Source organism: Zootoca vivipara, chromosome 10, assembly GCF_963506605.1.
Source record: "Zootoca vivipara chromosome 10, rZooViv1.1, whole genome shotgun sequence".
Lineage (NCBI taxonomy): Eukaryota > Metazoa > Chordata > Lepidosauria > Squamata > Lacertidae > Zootoca > Zootoca vivipara.
In genome coordinates this window covers 40,803,366-40,821,206 of record NC_083285.1, presented here as the reverse complement: position 1 = coordinate 40,821,206, position 17,841 = coordinate 40,803,366, and the positions used below count along the sequence as shown (strand labels likewise).

The 17,841-nt window shown below is 39.0% G+C and overlaps 1 protein-coding gene across 4 annotated transcripts in view; it reads right to left on the bottom strand.

Annotated features, from left to right (window-relative positions):
• The window catches only part of IFT56 (intraflagellar transport 56), a 29,770-nt gene that overhangs the window by 4,839 nt on the left and 7,090 nt on the right, over positions 1 to 17,841 (bottom strand). For 3 of the 4 annotated variants that reach the window (XM_035127022.2, XM_035127021.2, XM_035127023.2), the window contains 9 exons: positions 17,383 to 17,554; positions 16,605 to 16,679; positions 14,955 to 15,057; positions 13,323 to 13,378; positions 12,180 to 12,233; positions 9,288 to 9,351; positions 7,850 to 7,938; positions 4,024 to 4,107; positions 3,610 to 3,679 (listed from right to left, as the gene is read on the bottom strand). In XM_035127022.2, the coding sequence (XP_034982913.1) occupies positions 3,610 to 3,679; positions 4,024 to 4,107; positions 7,850 to 7,938; positions 9,288 to 9,351; positions 12,180 to 12,233; positions 13,323 to 13,378; positions 14,955 to 15,057; positions 16,605 to 16,679; positions 17,383 to 17,554 (767 nt within the window). The other variant, XM_060279750.1, reaches the window with a different exon arrangement.

Genomic DNA, 17,841 nt, shown 5'->3' with positions numbered 1-17,841 from the left:
TGATTGGCCGCTGCCGCCTCCGCTGCTGCTGCGGTGTGCGCGATCACGCTCTCCCCGCCGCCTCCTCTGCTGCAAGGGCCGGCCTTCTGCACCTCATGGGATCGGGCCCTCCCCGCCGCCACCGGCCTCCCGCCGACCGCACCACCTGACATAGGGCTGGATAGGGCCCTTGCCACCGTTGCCGCCGGCCTCCCGCTGACCACGCTTCCTGCTGATCTGGCCCTATGGCCGGATCGGGCCCTCACCGCCACCGCCGCTCAGCCAGCCTCCTGCTGCCCCGCACTCGCTGCCCCTCGCAGGCCTCCTGCTTGCCTTTAAAGTGCCTTTTTTAAAGGCCCTGGAACGAATTAAGCCGTTTCCAGTGCATTCCTATGGGAAACATCGTTTCGACTTACAAATGTTTCTACTTACGAATGTGCATTCGGAATGGATTAAATTCGTAAGTAGAGGTTCCACTGTACCCAGCTTAGCATAAGTATCTATTTCATATCATGTCTGTAATTTTAAGGTCCATTTAATACCAATGCTTATAAGGTTTCCAGAAATATTGGTGTTATACTACAGTATTCTTTGAAAGGAGGCTTATTACTACTGCACTTGAAGAATAAAACTTATATATAATTGTCCACATAATGGTTACTATATATTTACATTGGTTTAACTATTTAAAAATATAGTGCACTTGCCTAGAGTTACTTGACACCAAACACAGTAGAAACAGTTAGCTCTAAAACCAATTAACACTTATAAGCTATGGCAGCTAACACCACTGCACTTTTACCAAAGGCAGAGGATGATACCAATTCGGCATTTATTTTGCTACAATATTCTCTAACAGCATCTAATTGTCTGACAATTCTTCACAGAGCTCAGTAAAGGAACCAGGATTCTAAAGAGGCAACTGATTCCACTTTTGAGAGGAATTCAGAGCTCTGCATACATTATTACACCAGCCACTTTGCACAATATTGCTGCACACATAAACATGCACACTGTAACACTGGAAAACCTCAGTTGTATAACTTCCTGCTGGCAGAAGCTGCCCCTGCAATTTCCGTAACCCCAGTGCTCTTGGCACATCATTTTGAACCATCCATTCAATGTTCCTTAATTTTTATGCAATAGAATGAATGTTTCAGAATGCACACTAGCATTTCATTTCCTTTGGTTGTCCTCTATAATAGGGATAATATGCAATATTCATTAACCTGCTTATGTCCATAGCTGTTATTAAGTGCAAAATCCATAAAATAAAATTTCCTAGCTTTGTGCAACTCTTGCCAGCTTTCCCCCACCCCAGCAATGTAACAGCCATATCTAAGTTCATCTAGATTATGTATGAAGCTTTTATAGAGATCTGCCTGTCTGAACCTGACTGACTTCCTTACCAAGAAACCAGATGGCATTTTCTACTTCTGACTGTGTTTGTGGACACCTTCATATACTTGAGAATCATCCCAGTCATGACTCTTCCTGTTGGGAGGTCAAAGGTCACCTCTTCCTATGTTTGTGTGGGTAACTGGAATGTTACAGGGCAGAAAGTAACAGCCCCATCCTATTTTAGAAGCCAAGAAAGGTGATATTTAAGAGACAAACCATCGAAGGGTTCTCTACCATATTGTACTACCTGTATGTATCACTTTGAACCCAAAATCTGAGTCAAAATACCGTTTCATAAAATTATCACAAACTCTCTATAGTTAGCAAGAGCCATGTGGGCTGAATTTCATGCCAGGTCTTCTGCCAAGATGGCTGCCTTTTAAAACCCTTAATATGTGAGCATATTTAACGTCCGCTTGGCGCGCTACAAAAGATGGCTGGAAATTCCATCGCTCCGGCTCCCATGGGGTAATTAGGGGCTGAGATGGGAGTAATCTGCCTCCCAAAATCTTCCCGGGGGTAGGGGAAGATGCAGTCTCATCTGCGGATGCCCAACACCCAGCCCCAAATCCGGATGGAAGGAGGGGCTGGAGGGCACTGGATGGAAAGCCCCTGAGAGAGTCTGGCTCTCCTAGACACTGTCTCCGTGAACGAATCAAGTTCCATTTCTTAAGATAAAAAATTGGATTTAAGTTTTGGACATGCTTCAAGCGAGGAGGGAAGAATTACCCTGCTAATTAACCCAGCCACTGAGGTGCCAAAAAAGACTGAGTGGAAGAAGGACTAACATCTAAGTTAATATGTTGGAACGGAACGGAAGGGGGGGTAAGCCTTTCTTATTTTCGTATTTTGCTTTATCATATTATTTGGCAGCCCCCCCCCCCGAAGGACCGATAACATAATCTATAATAACAAGAGAGTTTGGAAAGTTTCGTATTTGTTGATATAATATGGCTCTAAAATTATCAACTGTGTGGATATAATAATACTATATAATTAAGGCTTTGATCTTTGATATGCTTGGAAGAGGATAAAAAGATTCATTTGTCGATTTTAGACAGAAGTAGGATCTCATTAGAAGCTGGAGAGACGTCAAAAAACTTTGGATGGTTTCCTCGAATCTATGTTGGAGTTGTGTCACACTTTTAATTTGGAAATCCGCCATGATTGGAAGTCAAGATCGGGTTGCAGAATCATAATAGTCATAGGGGGGAGGTGAGCCTTCAATATGTCATTATATTTGTATTTCCAGTCTGATCTGGTAAACCTCCCCTGGAAAGGCTAATGTTTGATGCAACTGGGAAAATTACTGAGCAGACACTCAGACTTGATTTTATTTGAACTGTGTGAAGATGGCAGCTGCCAGCAGCGAAAAGACTTTTGGATTGACTTGGCAGAAACACCAGCGTGTGAGGAGATGCTGCGAACTTATAGAGGGGAATCATGGACATAAAATCCACACAGAAATACATAATTGTTTGTTTTAACTCGCTAGTGGGAATAACTCAGAGGCTGTGAAAGAATGAAGGTCAACAACAGAAAGAATTAGAGGAACCATCGGAAATGACTATGAAAAGCAATAGAAGTACGAGATGATCAGAACCCTCCGAACTTGAAGCATGGGAAGTCCTACTGTATTAAAAATATACAATTTGGTAGAATATTTGGATTATTTGATATGCATATGTATAATTTGGAATGTTTAATTGGATTGTTAAAGTGGAAATTTAATAAAAAGCAAATTTAAAAATTAAAAATTAAAAAGTTTAAATTTTTTAAAAAGTTAATAATAAATATGTGAGCATATTTGATATCAATAGCTAGTGAGAACTTCAGATTGATCTCTCACAAATGTAATTAAGGTAGAGTGCTGCAGGGACCAAACAATTAAATGTTTTGAAATTTAATTGCAGTTGTCTCAGCTGGACTTGTCCCAAAGAACAAGAACAAACAAGAATTTTTACCAGTACTTGTTCTGCTGAAATATTTTGCAGGTGATACCAAGACACCACCTTTTCCTTGAGTAGACTCCCAACCACTCTTGCTTACTCACAGGCTATGGCAAGATTTACTTCTTGTAGGGCACTTGCCTCTTATAAAGGTATCCAATTACATCTAAAAATTTAATTAAATCCACCCACAAGGTTAAAACAAGTTTAAGGAGATATAGTGACAGGGCTAATACAACAAAAAAAATTCTACATTCTATAACAGGGTAAAGTGACTCACAGCAGCGAGCCAGCCAGCTGAGATAAACAAAATCATTTTTTATCTTCTCATTTTGAATCAAGAGGAACACCTGAGGGGGAAACAGATAGAAAAAACAAATGTCTGTTTGCATTAAATATCTGCTGTGTGATATATACCGTGAATATGTGCCTACTTCAAAATACAGATGAATCTCAAATAACAAAACATTGAACAGAATCATTACATAAGAAAGTTTAAGACATAAGAAGGCCACAAGTAAGGAAAGTCAGTCTGAGCAGAAGGATCATTAATAGCAGTCATCTAGGCATTATATATTTTTAGAAGCAAAGCAGGAAAAGGCTATCCTCAGAGCATGTCCAAGATGAGCCAGAAGGTAATCAGGAAGTGTGTTCCTTCCTTGCATGTGGTGTTTTTAAAGAAAAAGCTACATACCTCCTCAGCCTCACTAGTATTGCCAGTAGCAGCTTTGGCTTGGGCATAGTTAAAGTTAAAAGTGTCATCATTGTAGAAGTAACTCTGGAAAATAAGTTGTGCACAATAAATAAAAAACATACTTTAAAACTTGAAGATGTACCAGACAATAGAGTAAAAAACAAAACAAAACCAACCCTTTACAAATAGTAGCTCAAATGCCTTTGACACCAACATAGTTGAAACGTTTCACAGCACTGGCCACAATGGATTTGGGGTAAGTTCCAAGCCATAAATTGCAGGGTGGCAGCTTTCTTTAGTATACCTTTCTTTCTGGGCATGTTAAATCCTGCTGTGAAAAAAACGGCCTCTTTCTCTAAATCTCTACCCAACTCTTCAAAACATTCATGTCTAATCCATAATTTAGTTCTGTGAGTGCTGAAGATCTCCTTAAAACTATACTACTGTACTGTATCTTCAAATACTTTGGGTTCCTTAGTGCGGCAGTCCTGGAAAGAGATAAAACCATCTCAGAACTAAATTGATAAAACAGTGAGTAATTCATGCATGCAGTATTCCTATTTGCTGCGATCCATGAGTATTCTGTACTTAATGTGTACCCACATCCAAAGAGAATGCATAAGAAATGGCCACTGGAATCAAAAGCAGGAGAGATATATGATGTACTATGGTTTTCCCAGTAGTGATGTATGGAAGTGAGAGCTGGATGATAAAGAAGGCTGATCGCTGAAGAATTGATGCTTTTGAATTATGGTGCTGGAGGAGACTCTTGAGAGTCCCATGGACTGCAAGAAGATCAAACCTATCCATTCTTAAGGAAATCAGCCCTGAGTGCTCACTGGAAGGACAGATCTTGAAGCTGAGGCTCCAATACTTTGGCCACCTCATGAGAAGAGAAGACTCCCTGGAAAAGACCCTGAAGTTGGGAAAGATTGAGGGCACAAGAAGAAGGGGACAACAGAGGACGAGATGGTTGGACAATGTTCTTGAACCTGAGTTTGACCAAACTGCGGGAGGCAGTGGAAGACAGAAGTGCCTGGCATGCTCTGGTCCATGGGGTCACGAAGAGTAGGGCACGACTAAATGACTAAACAACAACAAATATGCATAATAGGAGATGTAGAATATGTATAGGATTCTAGATTTCTTTCACCCATTTTTATGAATAGGTTACTTTTAGTGTGACAAGATGGAAAATAGGACAAGCAACCTTTAAAAGTTGCATATAGAAGACAGAATTTCACCAGTTCAACTACACTTGATGAATTTCTCTCTTCTTCCAACAACTATTAAAGGTGCAGCAGCCTGTCTATTTTTTTTGCCTGGCCACCCTAATTACATTCGCTGCAGCTAGATGTCACATTCGCTAATCATGATAAACCAAATGTACACATGCACTCTCCTCCCCTTGTGCATTCTACTTAATATAGCATTCCCTGGTTTGCCAAAGCAGAGTTTTCTGTGACATCCAAACTGGCAAACTGTGATCTGAGCAATCCCTGCAAACTAGGATTACAAACTACAGATTGATTCTGATTTGGCTGGATCGTTTAAACCAGATTACCAGTAGAGGTAACATGGCAAATTGTTTTACAGAAATATTTTATTAAGCCAGATGCACGAAAAAATGAGAGAGCAGGTACGATCCATGGTCTGGAATTTCAGAAAATGTGATGTCAGAATGCATCCATTGTGTACTGTTTGGTAAAATATACCCCCTGCCCACATACTCTGTATCAAAGGACAGCCCAGAGCATATTGTCCTAAGTGCTATTTCTCCTCATTCGTATAACTGCAGAAGGGCAAGGCATTAGTCAGTACACTGAAGCTTGGTCCCATTCAGCATCAATTCTCAGTTATGAGATTTTACCTAGGGTTTCCCACACACAAACACAAAGCTAGACACTTGCTCTTTAAAATTAAAGTGGAGATTCTCAGGATGCTAAAGTTCTGTGGAGATACTGATTTTTTGCTGTTACTGTGTGATCACTGAATCATAGAAGACACCCTTATTAAATCCCTGTCATATGTGCTTTGGGACAATTCCTTAGATCTTTCACAGATAAACTTACCAATTTGGTTCTGCCCTTATATAAACATGGCCAAGGTGACCACACCTATGTGACTAAGAATTTCAGAACGGTAGCAAAATAACAACCACATAGAAGTGGAACTTGATCAAAGCACTTTTCTGCCTACATGCATGCCAAGCCCATGCCCAGGAAAAAACACTGTTCACCTCCAGTTGTGGGAAAGTCATTTGTGCTGATATCTTTGGCTGTGTGGGAGGTACAAAGCACTTCCCAGACACACTAGTTTGGAACAGAAAGTGGCAGAATGCCAATAGACACCAAGCCTCAGTCAGAATGGAATGTGTAAGCACCAAATTAACTGTATGATCAGATTATGAATCGGGCTTTGTTCAGTGCTATCTGTCTTCAGGTATGCCTCACCAGCTGCTTACTCAAGCACTTTTATTTAATCAGTTCTATATTGTACTCAGTTTTTAGACTCTCTTTGTAGGCCTTTAAAAATTTGCTTCTGTTTTCATCTTTTTCATTCCTTTCTACAACAGCCCAGTTCTCATGTCACAAAACTATAGATAATGGTTTTATTCTGAAAACAGAAATTGCTCCTGTTTCATTCTTCACCCCTAGTGCTAGTGGGAGCAGCAAACCATGGTCCCTATTCACCTTTCCCCCAACATGTCTATCCTGTCTCTATCATGTCTCCTCCTACTCAACTTTTCTCTAAAGTAAAAAGTCCCAACTGTTGTAACCCTTCCCCATAGGAGAGTTGATCCACCCACATTATCATTTTGGTTGCCCTTTTCTGAACCTGTCCATTTTAATATTTTGTTATTATAGGAATAAATAAGAGAGCCTTTGTAATGGGCTTGGAGGTCCAAACAGTGAGACCTTTCAAAGATGTATCAGGACAACTGTTATTAAAAATAGTAAGTTAGATATCTGGAATTAGGCATGGATAGGTAAGTTTGCACACAGCAGTAAATTATTTAGGGTGGTAAAGTCTCGGTCAGTGGGGGGAGAAAAAGCTCCAAATGTTTTCTTTAAACTGGATAGAATGTCCACAGAACGGCAGATAACATTCAACAAAAGCACAAAATCCTAATTACATACATAGTGGAGTTTAAACTGGAACTTAGAAAAAGAGATCTTGACGTTCGAATGCTCACTGAAAATGCTAGAAAAATAAGGCACAAGCACTTGCAAACTTTTACAATGTTAAATGATTTGGGATCAGGTTATCTAAGTATGGCCCGCACCTACATTTACTTAAGTATAAAAAAGCTGAAATAATCACCAAAGTTTCCAAGAGGTGCATATGAGCCTGTTCAAGCTGAAAAGTCAGCATCATATGTCGTTCTCTCTGTCCTGTCAATAAGAAAGCTTAAGTATAGGGATGGACCTATACTTATGAAACACAGTCCTTCATAAAGTGTGTATTGCCCTTTCAATAGTGACTTTAAAAAAAAATTCTTAAGGTGTTTTTGTTTTGATCTGCCTTCATTCAATTGATGTGTCAATGATGGTTCACTGATAATTATTCAAAGGAATAGAATGTATATTTTAAGATGTTCGTTTTATATGTTTTAGACATCTGTTTTTTATGCTGCCTTATGAGGGCACTTGCCCTAAAGGGCTGAATATGTATTTATATTTTAAAATAAAACTCTCAGAAATGTGATTGAGATAATCATCCCTTCTTTTCACCTCCATTTTTTGGCAAGTTTATGCATCACACACAGAAAGTAATACATGCAAAGATTTATAGGAGACTACCAACTGATATAAAACATACTAACCTTCACTGAGTTAAGGTAAATAAGGACATCATCAAACTGCCTGAGCAGAAAGAAGCAAGATGCCATGCACTGTCTCCCAGGGATTGTATCTGAAGAACAGAAGTTATATGCACAATTTTTGAGTCTATTTCCTTATTATTATTATTATTATATGTTTTATTAAAGATTTTCTTGATTTACAAAAATATGTGCAATGTCTCTCATACCATTTTTACAAGTCAGTTTCATTTGTTGAGACATTGGGAAGAAAAGGGGGGGAAAGGTAGATGGGGGAAAGATGGGTGGGGGTGGGGTCGGGTGACGATGTTTCTATTTTACTTAATGTATAATACAGTGGTACCTCGACTTACGAAGACGATCCGTTCCGCGGCCGTCTTCGTAAGTCGAGGTTTTCGGTTCTCGAAGCGATTTTGCACTTCTGCGCATGTGCTGCCCGCCTGCCCGCGCCGGGCGCACGGGGCGAAAGGACTTCCGGGGGTTATCGACTTCGGAAGTCGAAACCTTCAGAAGTCGAAGCGTTCGGGTGTTGAGGTATGACTGTATAGTCTAGCTTCTCTATATATAATAGCCCAGAACCACAATCTGGCTACCAGGTCAGTTTATACTTTGTGGCAAACAAGTCTGCACTCAGAATAAATGTGACAAGTTGAGAAAAATAGCCCTAAATGTTTTTGATATAGCATATTACACATATTGGTTTCCTACTGAACTATCAGCCAGGTTTTCTATCACTACTTTCCTCTGTTTCTTAGCTGACCAGCAAGAGGCATCCTCTTGTTTTGGGATAGTGGAACTTGCATAAGCATTCCCGTTTGCATAAAACGTAAGCAATACTTCCACTACACAAGAAAACATGCCAGTGTAAAAATAGTCTTATGCATGGTTGAACCCAGGATTCCTATAAAGGTGGAAAACAGAAGGCTCTCCTCATGTATTATATTGAAAATATTTTAGAGAAGTAGCCATATTAGTCCACTGCAGTACCTTAAAAAGCTTAGTGTGATATGAACTTTCATAACCTATGCAGATTCGGATGTACAAATTCAAGATTAAACAATGTACATCTGTGAAAATGAAATCTGCGTGTTGAGTTCCTCATTTCTCCTGTTATGTCTTCTACAACTTTTCCTAATTATGTTAGGAATTTCCTGCTAGCAGGGGATAAGCAAATGTACAGGAATGGATAGAAAAGTCAGGAAAGTGAACAATATTGTTAAGCCATGATCCAAGTAAGGTGAATTAGACATTACAGCAAACTAGGCATGAGGCCTCTGTTTTTGGTGGCAGGTGTAAGTAGAGTGTATATATATGGTTCAGGTCACTAAGACAGAGAAAAATATTAACCAAGTTTTTTACTTGACCCAGGCAACAAAATGGTTGCATTCACTGGCAATATTGACATCTGAAGGAATGAGAAATCAGAAAAGTTAAAACATACCACATTCACTGGCAGATCCTCCTACCAGCTGAAAGAACTGCTGAGCAATTTTCAAGTGGTCTCTCTGGAAAAGAAACAAAGAAGCATGAAATCCATGAAAGCGCTGAGCAATGGGGCAGTATAGTCAGATCTTTGGAATATGGAGACCAAACTAAATATTACATGCAGATGTTATGTAAAAACAGATAGAGAAACAAAGTTTATTATTATGATTTGGTTTTTAAAATACAGTGATACCTCTACTCATGAATAACTCTACTTACGAATGTTTCTACTTACGAATGGAGCTCCGTCTGCCATCTTGGATGCGGTTTAGATAGGATTTTTTTTACTTACGAATTTTTAGATAGGGTTGCTTCTACTTACGAATTTTTTCTCCCAATGCATTCCTATGGGATTCGACTTACAATTTTTTTCGACTTACAAATGTGCGTTCGGAACGCATTAAATTCGTAAGTAGAGGTACCACTATAATAATATAAGTGTAAAATAATAGAGCTCTTTTAAAATCCACTATAAGAAAACAAAAAGCCATTGTCCAGATAACAGACTTCAGCTAACAATAGAGAATAAAAAGGTTTAGTACCTTGGTTATCTCCTCATCCACCTGCAGATGCCAAAGGAATTCAGGCAGTATGTGGGAGCAATAAACTTAGTCTCTCTAGTTGTCCTTAGACTGGAGAGCCTAAGTTTATTGACTTTCAGAAATATTCAACCTGTCACAAAAATGTTACAGTATGCAGGATTCCTGTTCAGTGTCTCAGCTATCCAACCTTGCCTTTGTGCAGCATAGTTCGTTCCTCCACCATCAAGTCTTTCATTTCCCCCTCCCTCTTCACCAATATTCTGCATTCTGAGGCCACAGAGCACACTCAGTCCTCATGGGAGTGTCTTGGGCTTTGCCTTCTTAAATCCCACTCCCAATATTTTTTTCCTATTTCTATAAATTCTGAGGTTCCTCTAAACATGCTGATATCACCCTATAGCAGTAACATTAGTGTATATGATGATTCACAATTCCATTTTTTCACTGGCAAATATGTAGGAAATACAAAAGAGCAAGAGCCAAGTTAGTATCAAAATCAACCTTTGAACAATCTTCCTAACAATACTATACTAGCCACTATGGATGTGGAATCTTTATATACCAACACCCCACACAATGATGGTTTACAAGCCATAAGGAACACCATTTCAGATAAAACCACAGCGGACTTTGCTACCAAACTCTGCCACTTTGTCCTTACCCACAACCACTTCAAATTTGGTGATGACCTGTTCCTCCAGATCAGCGGCACAGCCATGGGCACCCGCATGGCCCCACAGTATGCCAACATCTTCATGGCAGATTTAGAACAACGTTTCCTAAACTCCTACCCACTCAAACCTCTCTTGTACCTGCGATACATTGACGATATTTTTATTATCTGGACACATGGACAACAGACCCTGGAAACCTTCCACCAGACATTCAATGACTTTCACCCCACCATCAACCTAACAATGAACCAATCTATGCAAGAAATACATTTTTTGGACACTACTATAAAAATACAGGATGGACGTATAGACACCACCTTATACAGAAAACCAACTGACCGACAAACATATCTACATGCTTCTAGCTACCATCCCAAACATACCAAACAATCCATCGTATACAGCCAGGCCCTACGTTACAACCGCATCTGTTCCAACTCTACAGACAGAGAATCTCACCTAAGAGATCTACAGCAAACCTTTTTAGAACTAAAATATCCACCTGATGAAGTTAAACAACAGATCAACAGAGCCAGACTGATACCTAGAGAGAACCTGCTGCAAGACAGACCCAAAAAAGAAAATAACAGAACACCACTAGTCATCACATACAGCTCCCAAGTTAAAACAGTACAACGCATCATCAGAGATCTACAGCCTCTCCTGGACAATGACAGCTCCCTTTCTCAAGCACTGGGAGGAAGACCTTTCATTGCCTACAGACAGCCACCCAATCTTAAACAACTCCTCACCCACAATAATACAACCACCAGACTTAACATGGACACTGGTACCAGAGCCTGCAATAAACCCAGATGCCAACTTTGCTGCCACATACACCCGGACAACATCATTACTGGCCCCAACAACATCCAACATACCATCTCAGGACTATTTAATTGCTCATCTTCTAACATTGTGTATGCCATCAAATGCCAACAGTGCCCTTCAGCTCTCTATATTGGACAAACAGGCCAAACCCTACGCCAAAGGATAAATGGACATAAATCTGACATCAGGAACCAGAAGACAGAAAAACCAGTAGGAGAACACTTCAATCTCCCAGGACATTCTATACAAGATCTCAAAGTAGCTGTCTTACTACAAAAGAATTTCAGAAATAGACTGGAAAGAGAAGTTGCTGAATTACAACTTATCACCAAGCTCAAAACCATGGAGGGACCTGGTTTGAACAGAGATATCGGATTCTTATCTCATTATACATGATAAGCGATCTTCAGCCATCTCAACCCTTGCTTTTTCATGCAAAACCATTTGCAGTCGTTTTCGGTCATCAACAGCTATCAGTCAGTCAATCACCCACTTCCACCACCCTTCTGAGTGATCCCCCCTCCCCTCCCCATCCCCACCCCTCCCCACCCCTTCTCTACATAAGTGCCTGGGGACTTCTATTTCACTGTATCTGAAGAAGTGTGCATGCACACGAAAGCTCATACCAAAATAAAAACTTAGTTGGTCTTTAAGGTGCTACTGAAGGAATTTTTTTATTTTATTTCGACCCAGACCAACACGGCTACCTACCTGTAACCAAAATCAACCTGTTAGCTGAGTTGCAATGTGTTCTCGTCTACTCCATATTAATTACTCATGTAAAAAAGGTATTGTACTCACTGAGCCCATTTCCTGCCCAAGGACTGCATTCACCACTCCCTTTAGGATATACTCCTAGAGAAAGATTACGGTATATAAAATGAGGCAACCATTTACTGAAGCTTTAAAGCAGCTTGTGAAGTATTCTGTTCAAATTGCTTTACAAATACATAGATTTCTGAATAGCCTGTTTCCATGGTTTCTAAATAACTGTATTAAATATATAAACCAAAATCAATCTTGACATGTGCAGTTAGTAACTTGCATGAAATAGAGACTGTAGTTTAAAGAACACATTATAAAAAGGAGGGAAATTATAAATTGGGGAGGGGGGGGACTTCTGCTCAGTTTTCCGGTTCTTCTTTTGGCATTCACTAGCTCTGAACCTAATTTGAAAAGTCTGTCAAATAAATGCTTCTTTCCCTATAAAATACTGTTTTCATTCACTGTCTTTTAGTACAGAACCAGCAGAATTTTTAAGATCTATGTATTTTCCCCTGAAGTTTTAAGCCAATATATTATATGAGAGCACATGTTTAAATGGATTAAGATAGTGCACATTGAAACAGTTTTAAAGTTTCATAATGAATCTGGAATAAATCTCTAAACTGTTTTTTTTAAAAAAAGATACCGCAATATGTTATTTATGCTATTCTTGTGCTCCTTAAATATTCTGACAATATCTTAAAGTTTTGACCAAATGTGTTCTGCGACTCATCCTTTCGTCTCTATCAAACAAAGTGCAAACAATTAAAAGATACAGAGTTAGATCCAGAGTAAGCTATTAATACTTGGTTTCTATTGATTTCAGTGTAATCTAAGGCAAGTCAGGACTACATTTTCACAATGATTTCTGTGGAAACAGGGAAATTAATGTGCTGCACAATCCTATGCATGTCTACTCAGAAGTAAGACCTATTGAATTCAACGGGACTTACTCCAACTAAATGAGGTTAGGATTGCAACTTTAGTCTGAATGCAACCATAGTTTTTAAAAACGGATGAAGATCTGCACGCCTGTTTCGTTTTGATCCAATAATGATATACTTTATGTCCAAATAAAGTAAACAGATTCAAATATCTTTTAGGAACTTTTCCCACTCTATGACAGAATCTGTCCCAGATGACCATGTCTTCCATTATATGTATAATCTTTCCTTTTACCTGTGGGGTTGTAGGTTCCAGGTCTTTAATCAGATTGTAGGCTTCCTGCACATCATCTGAAAGAACACATTACAGTGCATACAGTATTGTGTTTCCCATGTCACCTTCCCACATCATAATTCATCTTTCCATAAAGGCATTCAAAAACAAAGGATGAAAAGGAACCATAAACTGCAACAAATGTGTACTTGCTGATTATACATTTCTTTAGTCTTTATAACAAATATGGGTTAAGTCATTTTTAATGCTATTTTTTCAGAGCAAAGGTTCACTAGTCTTTTTTTTAACGGATTAGCTAGCAGGTGCCTTCTGAACAGTACAGGGGCAAGATTTTTTAAAATCACATTCTTTTCTCTCATGCATTTATTCATCCTGTGAGGATGGGACAGGAAGAGGGCTAACAGCCTGTGACTGAGCTTTACCAAAGAAGAATTTTTGATTCAGAAACATTGACAACATTGACACTAAATAATGCAACCTTTTGGGAAAATAAACTAATGCTGCAATCCTAAATCCACTTACCTGGGAGTAAGCCCTACTTACTTCTGAATACATATGCTCAAAATTGCATGGTAAGATTTTGAAAAACTGTATTTTGACTCAAGATGTTAGAAATTGGGCTTTTTCTGCTAATTCCTATCATTGTTTCCATTTCCATTGTTCCTATAACTAAACTTTTATTCAGATGTATAACTCACACAAATCAATAACTGGAATTACACTTAATTTAGGCAGACCCTATGTACCCCATGTGGAGGGAAAGAATCACTTTAAGGGACAATAGAAGTCAAAATCCAGAAGATGTGAAATGCAGTGAAAAAGATGGTGATTTTATCCACATGTGGTGGAAATGTGACAAACTAAAAACTTTTTGGGAATGCATTTACAACGAATTGAAAAAAATATTAAGATATACCTTAAAAAAAACACCAGAAGATTTTCTCCTGGGAATGGTCGGGGAAGATATAGATAAAAATGACTATAAATTATTCCTCTATGCAACAACTGGGGCGAGGCTTCTCCTCGCAAGATTATGGAAACAGAAGCAACTCCCAACATTAGAGGAATGGCAACAGAAAATGATAGAATACCTGGAAATAGCTAAATTAACGGCAAGGATCAGATACTAGAGCAATGAAACCCATTTGAAAGAATGGAGTAAATTTATGAAATACATTGATAAATTGTGTGACTAACACAATTAGAAATATAATAGAAATTTAACCGCACCACAAAATATAAAAGGATTAATTGAAGAATAAGAACAATATATGACGTAGGACTAAATCAATATCAAGTGTCGGAAGGGTTATAAGAAAACAGTGATAAAATATTGTAATTACTCAACTTAGATATATTTATAATATAGGAATAAAAAGTGTACTTGGAAAATGACAGAAACAATGCCAAGGAGAAGGATGACTATAGGAAACAGGGGGAAGAAGAAGGGAAGTCGTATTTTTAGAGTTCCTTTCCCCCCCCCCTCTTTTCTCCTTTGAATTTTGCTTTATTATTTACTAGGTTGTGAACCGGTAATGTTAACAAAAGAAATGTTTTGTACAATTGTTTACCTTTAAAAATTTAATAAAGATTATGTTTGGAAAAAAATAATAATCCAGAAGATGTGCTTACCTTGCCGAAGGTAGTAGATTACTAAATTCAATCTGGCTTCAGGAATGACATCAACCAGGGGAGGCAGTACTTGGAGAGACCCCTCCCCTCCTCGGAATACAACCTGCAGAAGAAAGTCCTCACTGTATTAGTACAGCAGCAAGTAACCTGCAGTGAACCATCTTACAGTGGTACCTTGGGTTTAAGAACAACCCTATTTACGAACTATTCTGTTTAAGAACTCTGCAAAACTGGAAGTAGTGTCCCGGTTTGTGAACTTTAGCTCGGTCTAAGAACGGAATCTGAATGGTGGAAGAGCACTGGCGGCGGGAGGCCTCATTAGGGAAAGCGCACCTCGGTTTAAGAATGGTTTCGGTTTAAGAACGAACTTCTGGAACGGATTAAGTTCATAAACCGAGGTTCCACTGTACATGCATTTTGAAATGTTTATTAAACTAAGAGGGAACAAGCTTCTGGTGAATTATGAATCTGTCATATTTTCTGCTTTTGAATTTTACAAGTTAAATATTTACTCCACCATTAAATTTCAACAATTCATGCATCATGAAAATACCAATTCCTGCACAGCTCAAACCAATTATCTTTATTTTTGTAAATGACATCTTAGTTTCATAAGCAAATATTCCAAAATAAGTTATTGGGGTGGGCCTAGGGGGTGGGGAGAGAAACAGAGGGAAAGATGAGGAAAATAAAGGTTGAATATGGGCAAATGCAGTTAGTTGTGCATACTTAGAAACTTGTCTAAGGAGAGTCTTTATAGACAACAAAACCACCTTTTCGCAGCTGGGGTTAGTTGATTTGGGAAAGTGAACATTATGGACAGAGATAAAACAGCAAATAAGACCATCCACAGCTTAAAGAAAAAGACAATGAGTTCTATGGTTTGAGCAATAGGAGTGGTAAATTATTTGACACCTTAAGTCTTGGATACACAGCACAACAGGGATAAGTTAGACTTAAGGATGCAATAGTTATGGTGGGAGATAACCAGAGCATAAGCCAGAAATTTTAGCAGAGCCGACAGAAAAGAATGGGTGGATTTTTGCAATGTTGTAAAGAAAGAACTGACAAGACTGTCAACTGTCTCAAAGGCAACAGAATAGTCAAAGATATCAAAGACAGATTTGGCAGGAATAATAATAATAATAATAATAATAATAATAATAATAATAATAATAATAATAATAATTTATTATTTATACCCCGCCCATCTGGCCGGGTTCCCCCAGCCACTCTGGGCGGCTTCCAACAAAACATTAAAATGATTGTTAATGATTTTATCAAGGGCAATTTCAGTTGAGTGTCAAGGGTGGAACATATATTGTAGGAAAGTCATCAAGAGGGAAGATGGATAGGAAAGGATAGGAAAGAACAGCAAATTTCAGGTGTCATGAGGCAAAGGACAGAAGAGAAATTGGCCAATAGTAAAATGATGGAGATGGTTCAAATGAGGTGGTTTTGTTTTTAGAGGTTATGGCACATTTGAACATGGGGAAACAACTGGAAGAGAGGACTAGGTTTACAGACTACTTGCACCTGACACAATACTTTCTTGGGCCAGCCAACAAGACATTCTTTTGAGTGCAGCCTATGTTATTCAGAACTTCATAAAAATTATGCAAGCTAGCTACTTTCATAATTGTTACTCACCAAATTGTGTTTAATGAGTTCCTTAGCAAACTCAAACGATGTTGAAGCACTGTCCATCAAGCTCTTAAGCTCTGCCTTAATTTTTTTAAGAAATTGCAAAACAGTGAGTGGAAGAACAGAACACACAATCAACAGAAGTAGCCATTGACACTACTCAAAAAAAATATTATCAGAGCCAGTTTGAGAATTTTGGGGGGGGAGGGCTTGCACAAAAATGCTCTCAACATCCCCTCCCTGAGTTGTCCCACCTCTTCTTTACTGCTGCCCGTTCACTTGCCCTCTCCTGTTGAACCTAATCTGCATCACTGCCCAGAGGGAGAACAAAGCTAGCAAAAATTGTTGTTCCTTCTCCTTGCCCGTCACTGCTCACTTGCCTTGAGATTCCCACCTCACAGGGGATTGGACAAGATGACCCTTGGGATTCCTTCCAACTCTACAATTCTATGATTCTAGGACAAGCATAGCCATGAGGTTCCAGGAGTTAGCCACGTAGTGCCTCTTTTGGGCGGTGTGCCTCAACAAGTGCCAAATGATGCCAACCCTCTGAAAGTGGTCCTGCATCTTATATTGTGGACCTCAACTGCCACATGACTAATTCATTTGAAGTGACACCAACATAACTAGAAGCACATACATACAGTATAGTCAAACAGACCACACACTGAGGTACATAGCATACAGTTAGAGCTTCTCTACAGAAACTGAAATATTACTTAAAAACTGAAACTTGCATGAAGGAGATTATGACTTTAGTGAGAAAAACATTTTAACAAAGTACCTCAGCAGCCTTCCCATTGTAGAGTCGGAAATGATTACAAGCCTTTAAGTTAAGAGCAATGGTGCTATCAGGAACTTGCTGAAGGTAAACAGCTAGCACCTCTTGTGAAACATCATAATAATCCAGTTTGTAGTAGCACAATGCAACATATACATTGAGAGCCAGGTATTCCCTGCAAGACATCAAAGTTCAAGCCATCAAAGTTTCTTCATTTAACTACATTCAGTGGCAGAAAATTCACCTAAAGCAGAACGCTCCTAAACAGAAATGTGCAAATAATGCTGCACATGTGTATTCTCAATACATGTTCTATCATTGGCAGAATGGTTTGTAATACATTTACAAATGCCTTTTGCTATGAACAATAGTGTGTGCATGGAAGTATTAGAAAAGAGTTTCCTGAAACTACAAGCAACAAACCAAATGGGATCACTAAGACCTATGCCTTGAATACTGAGC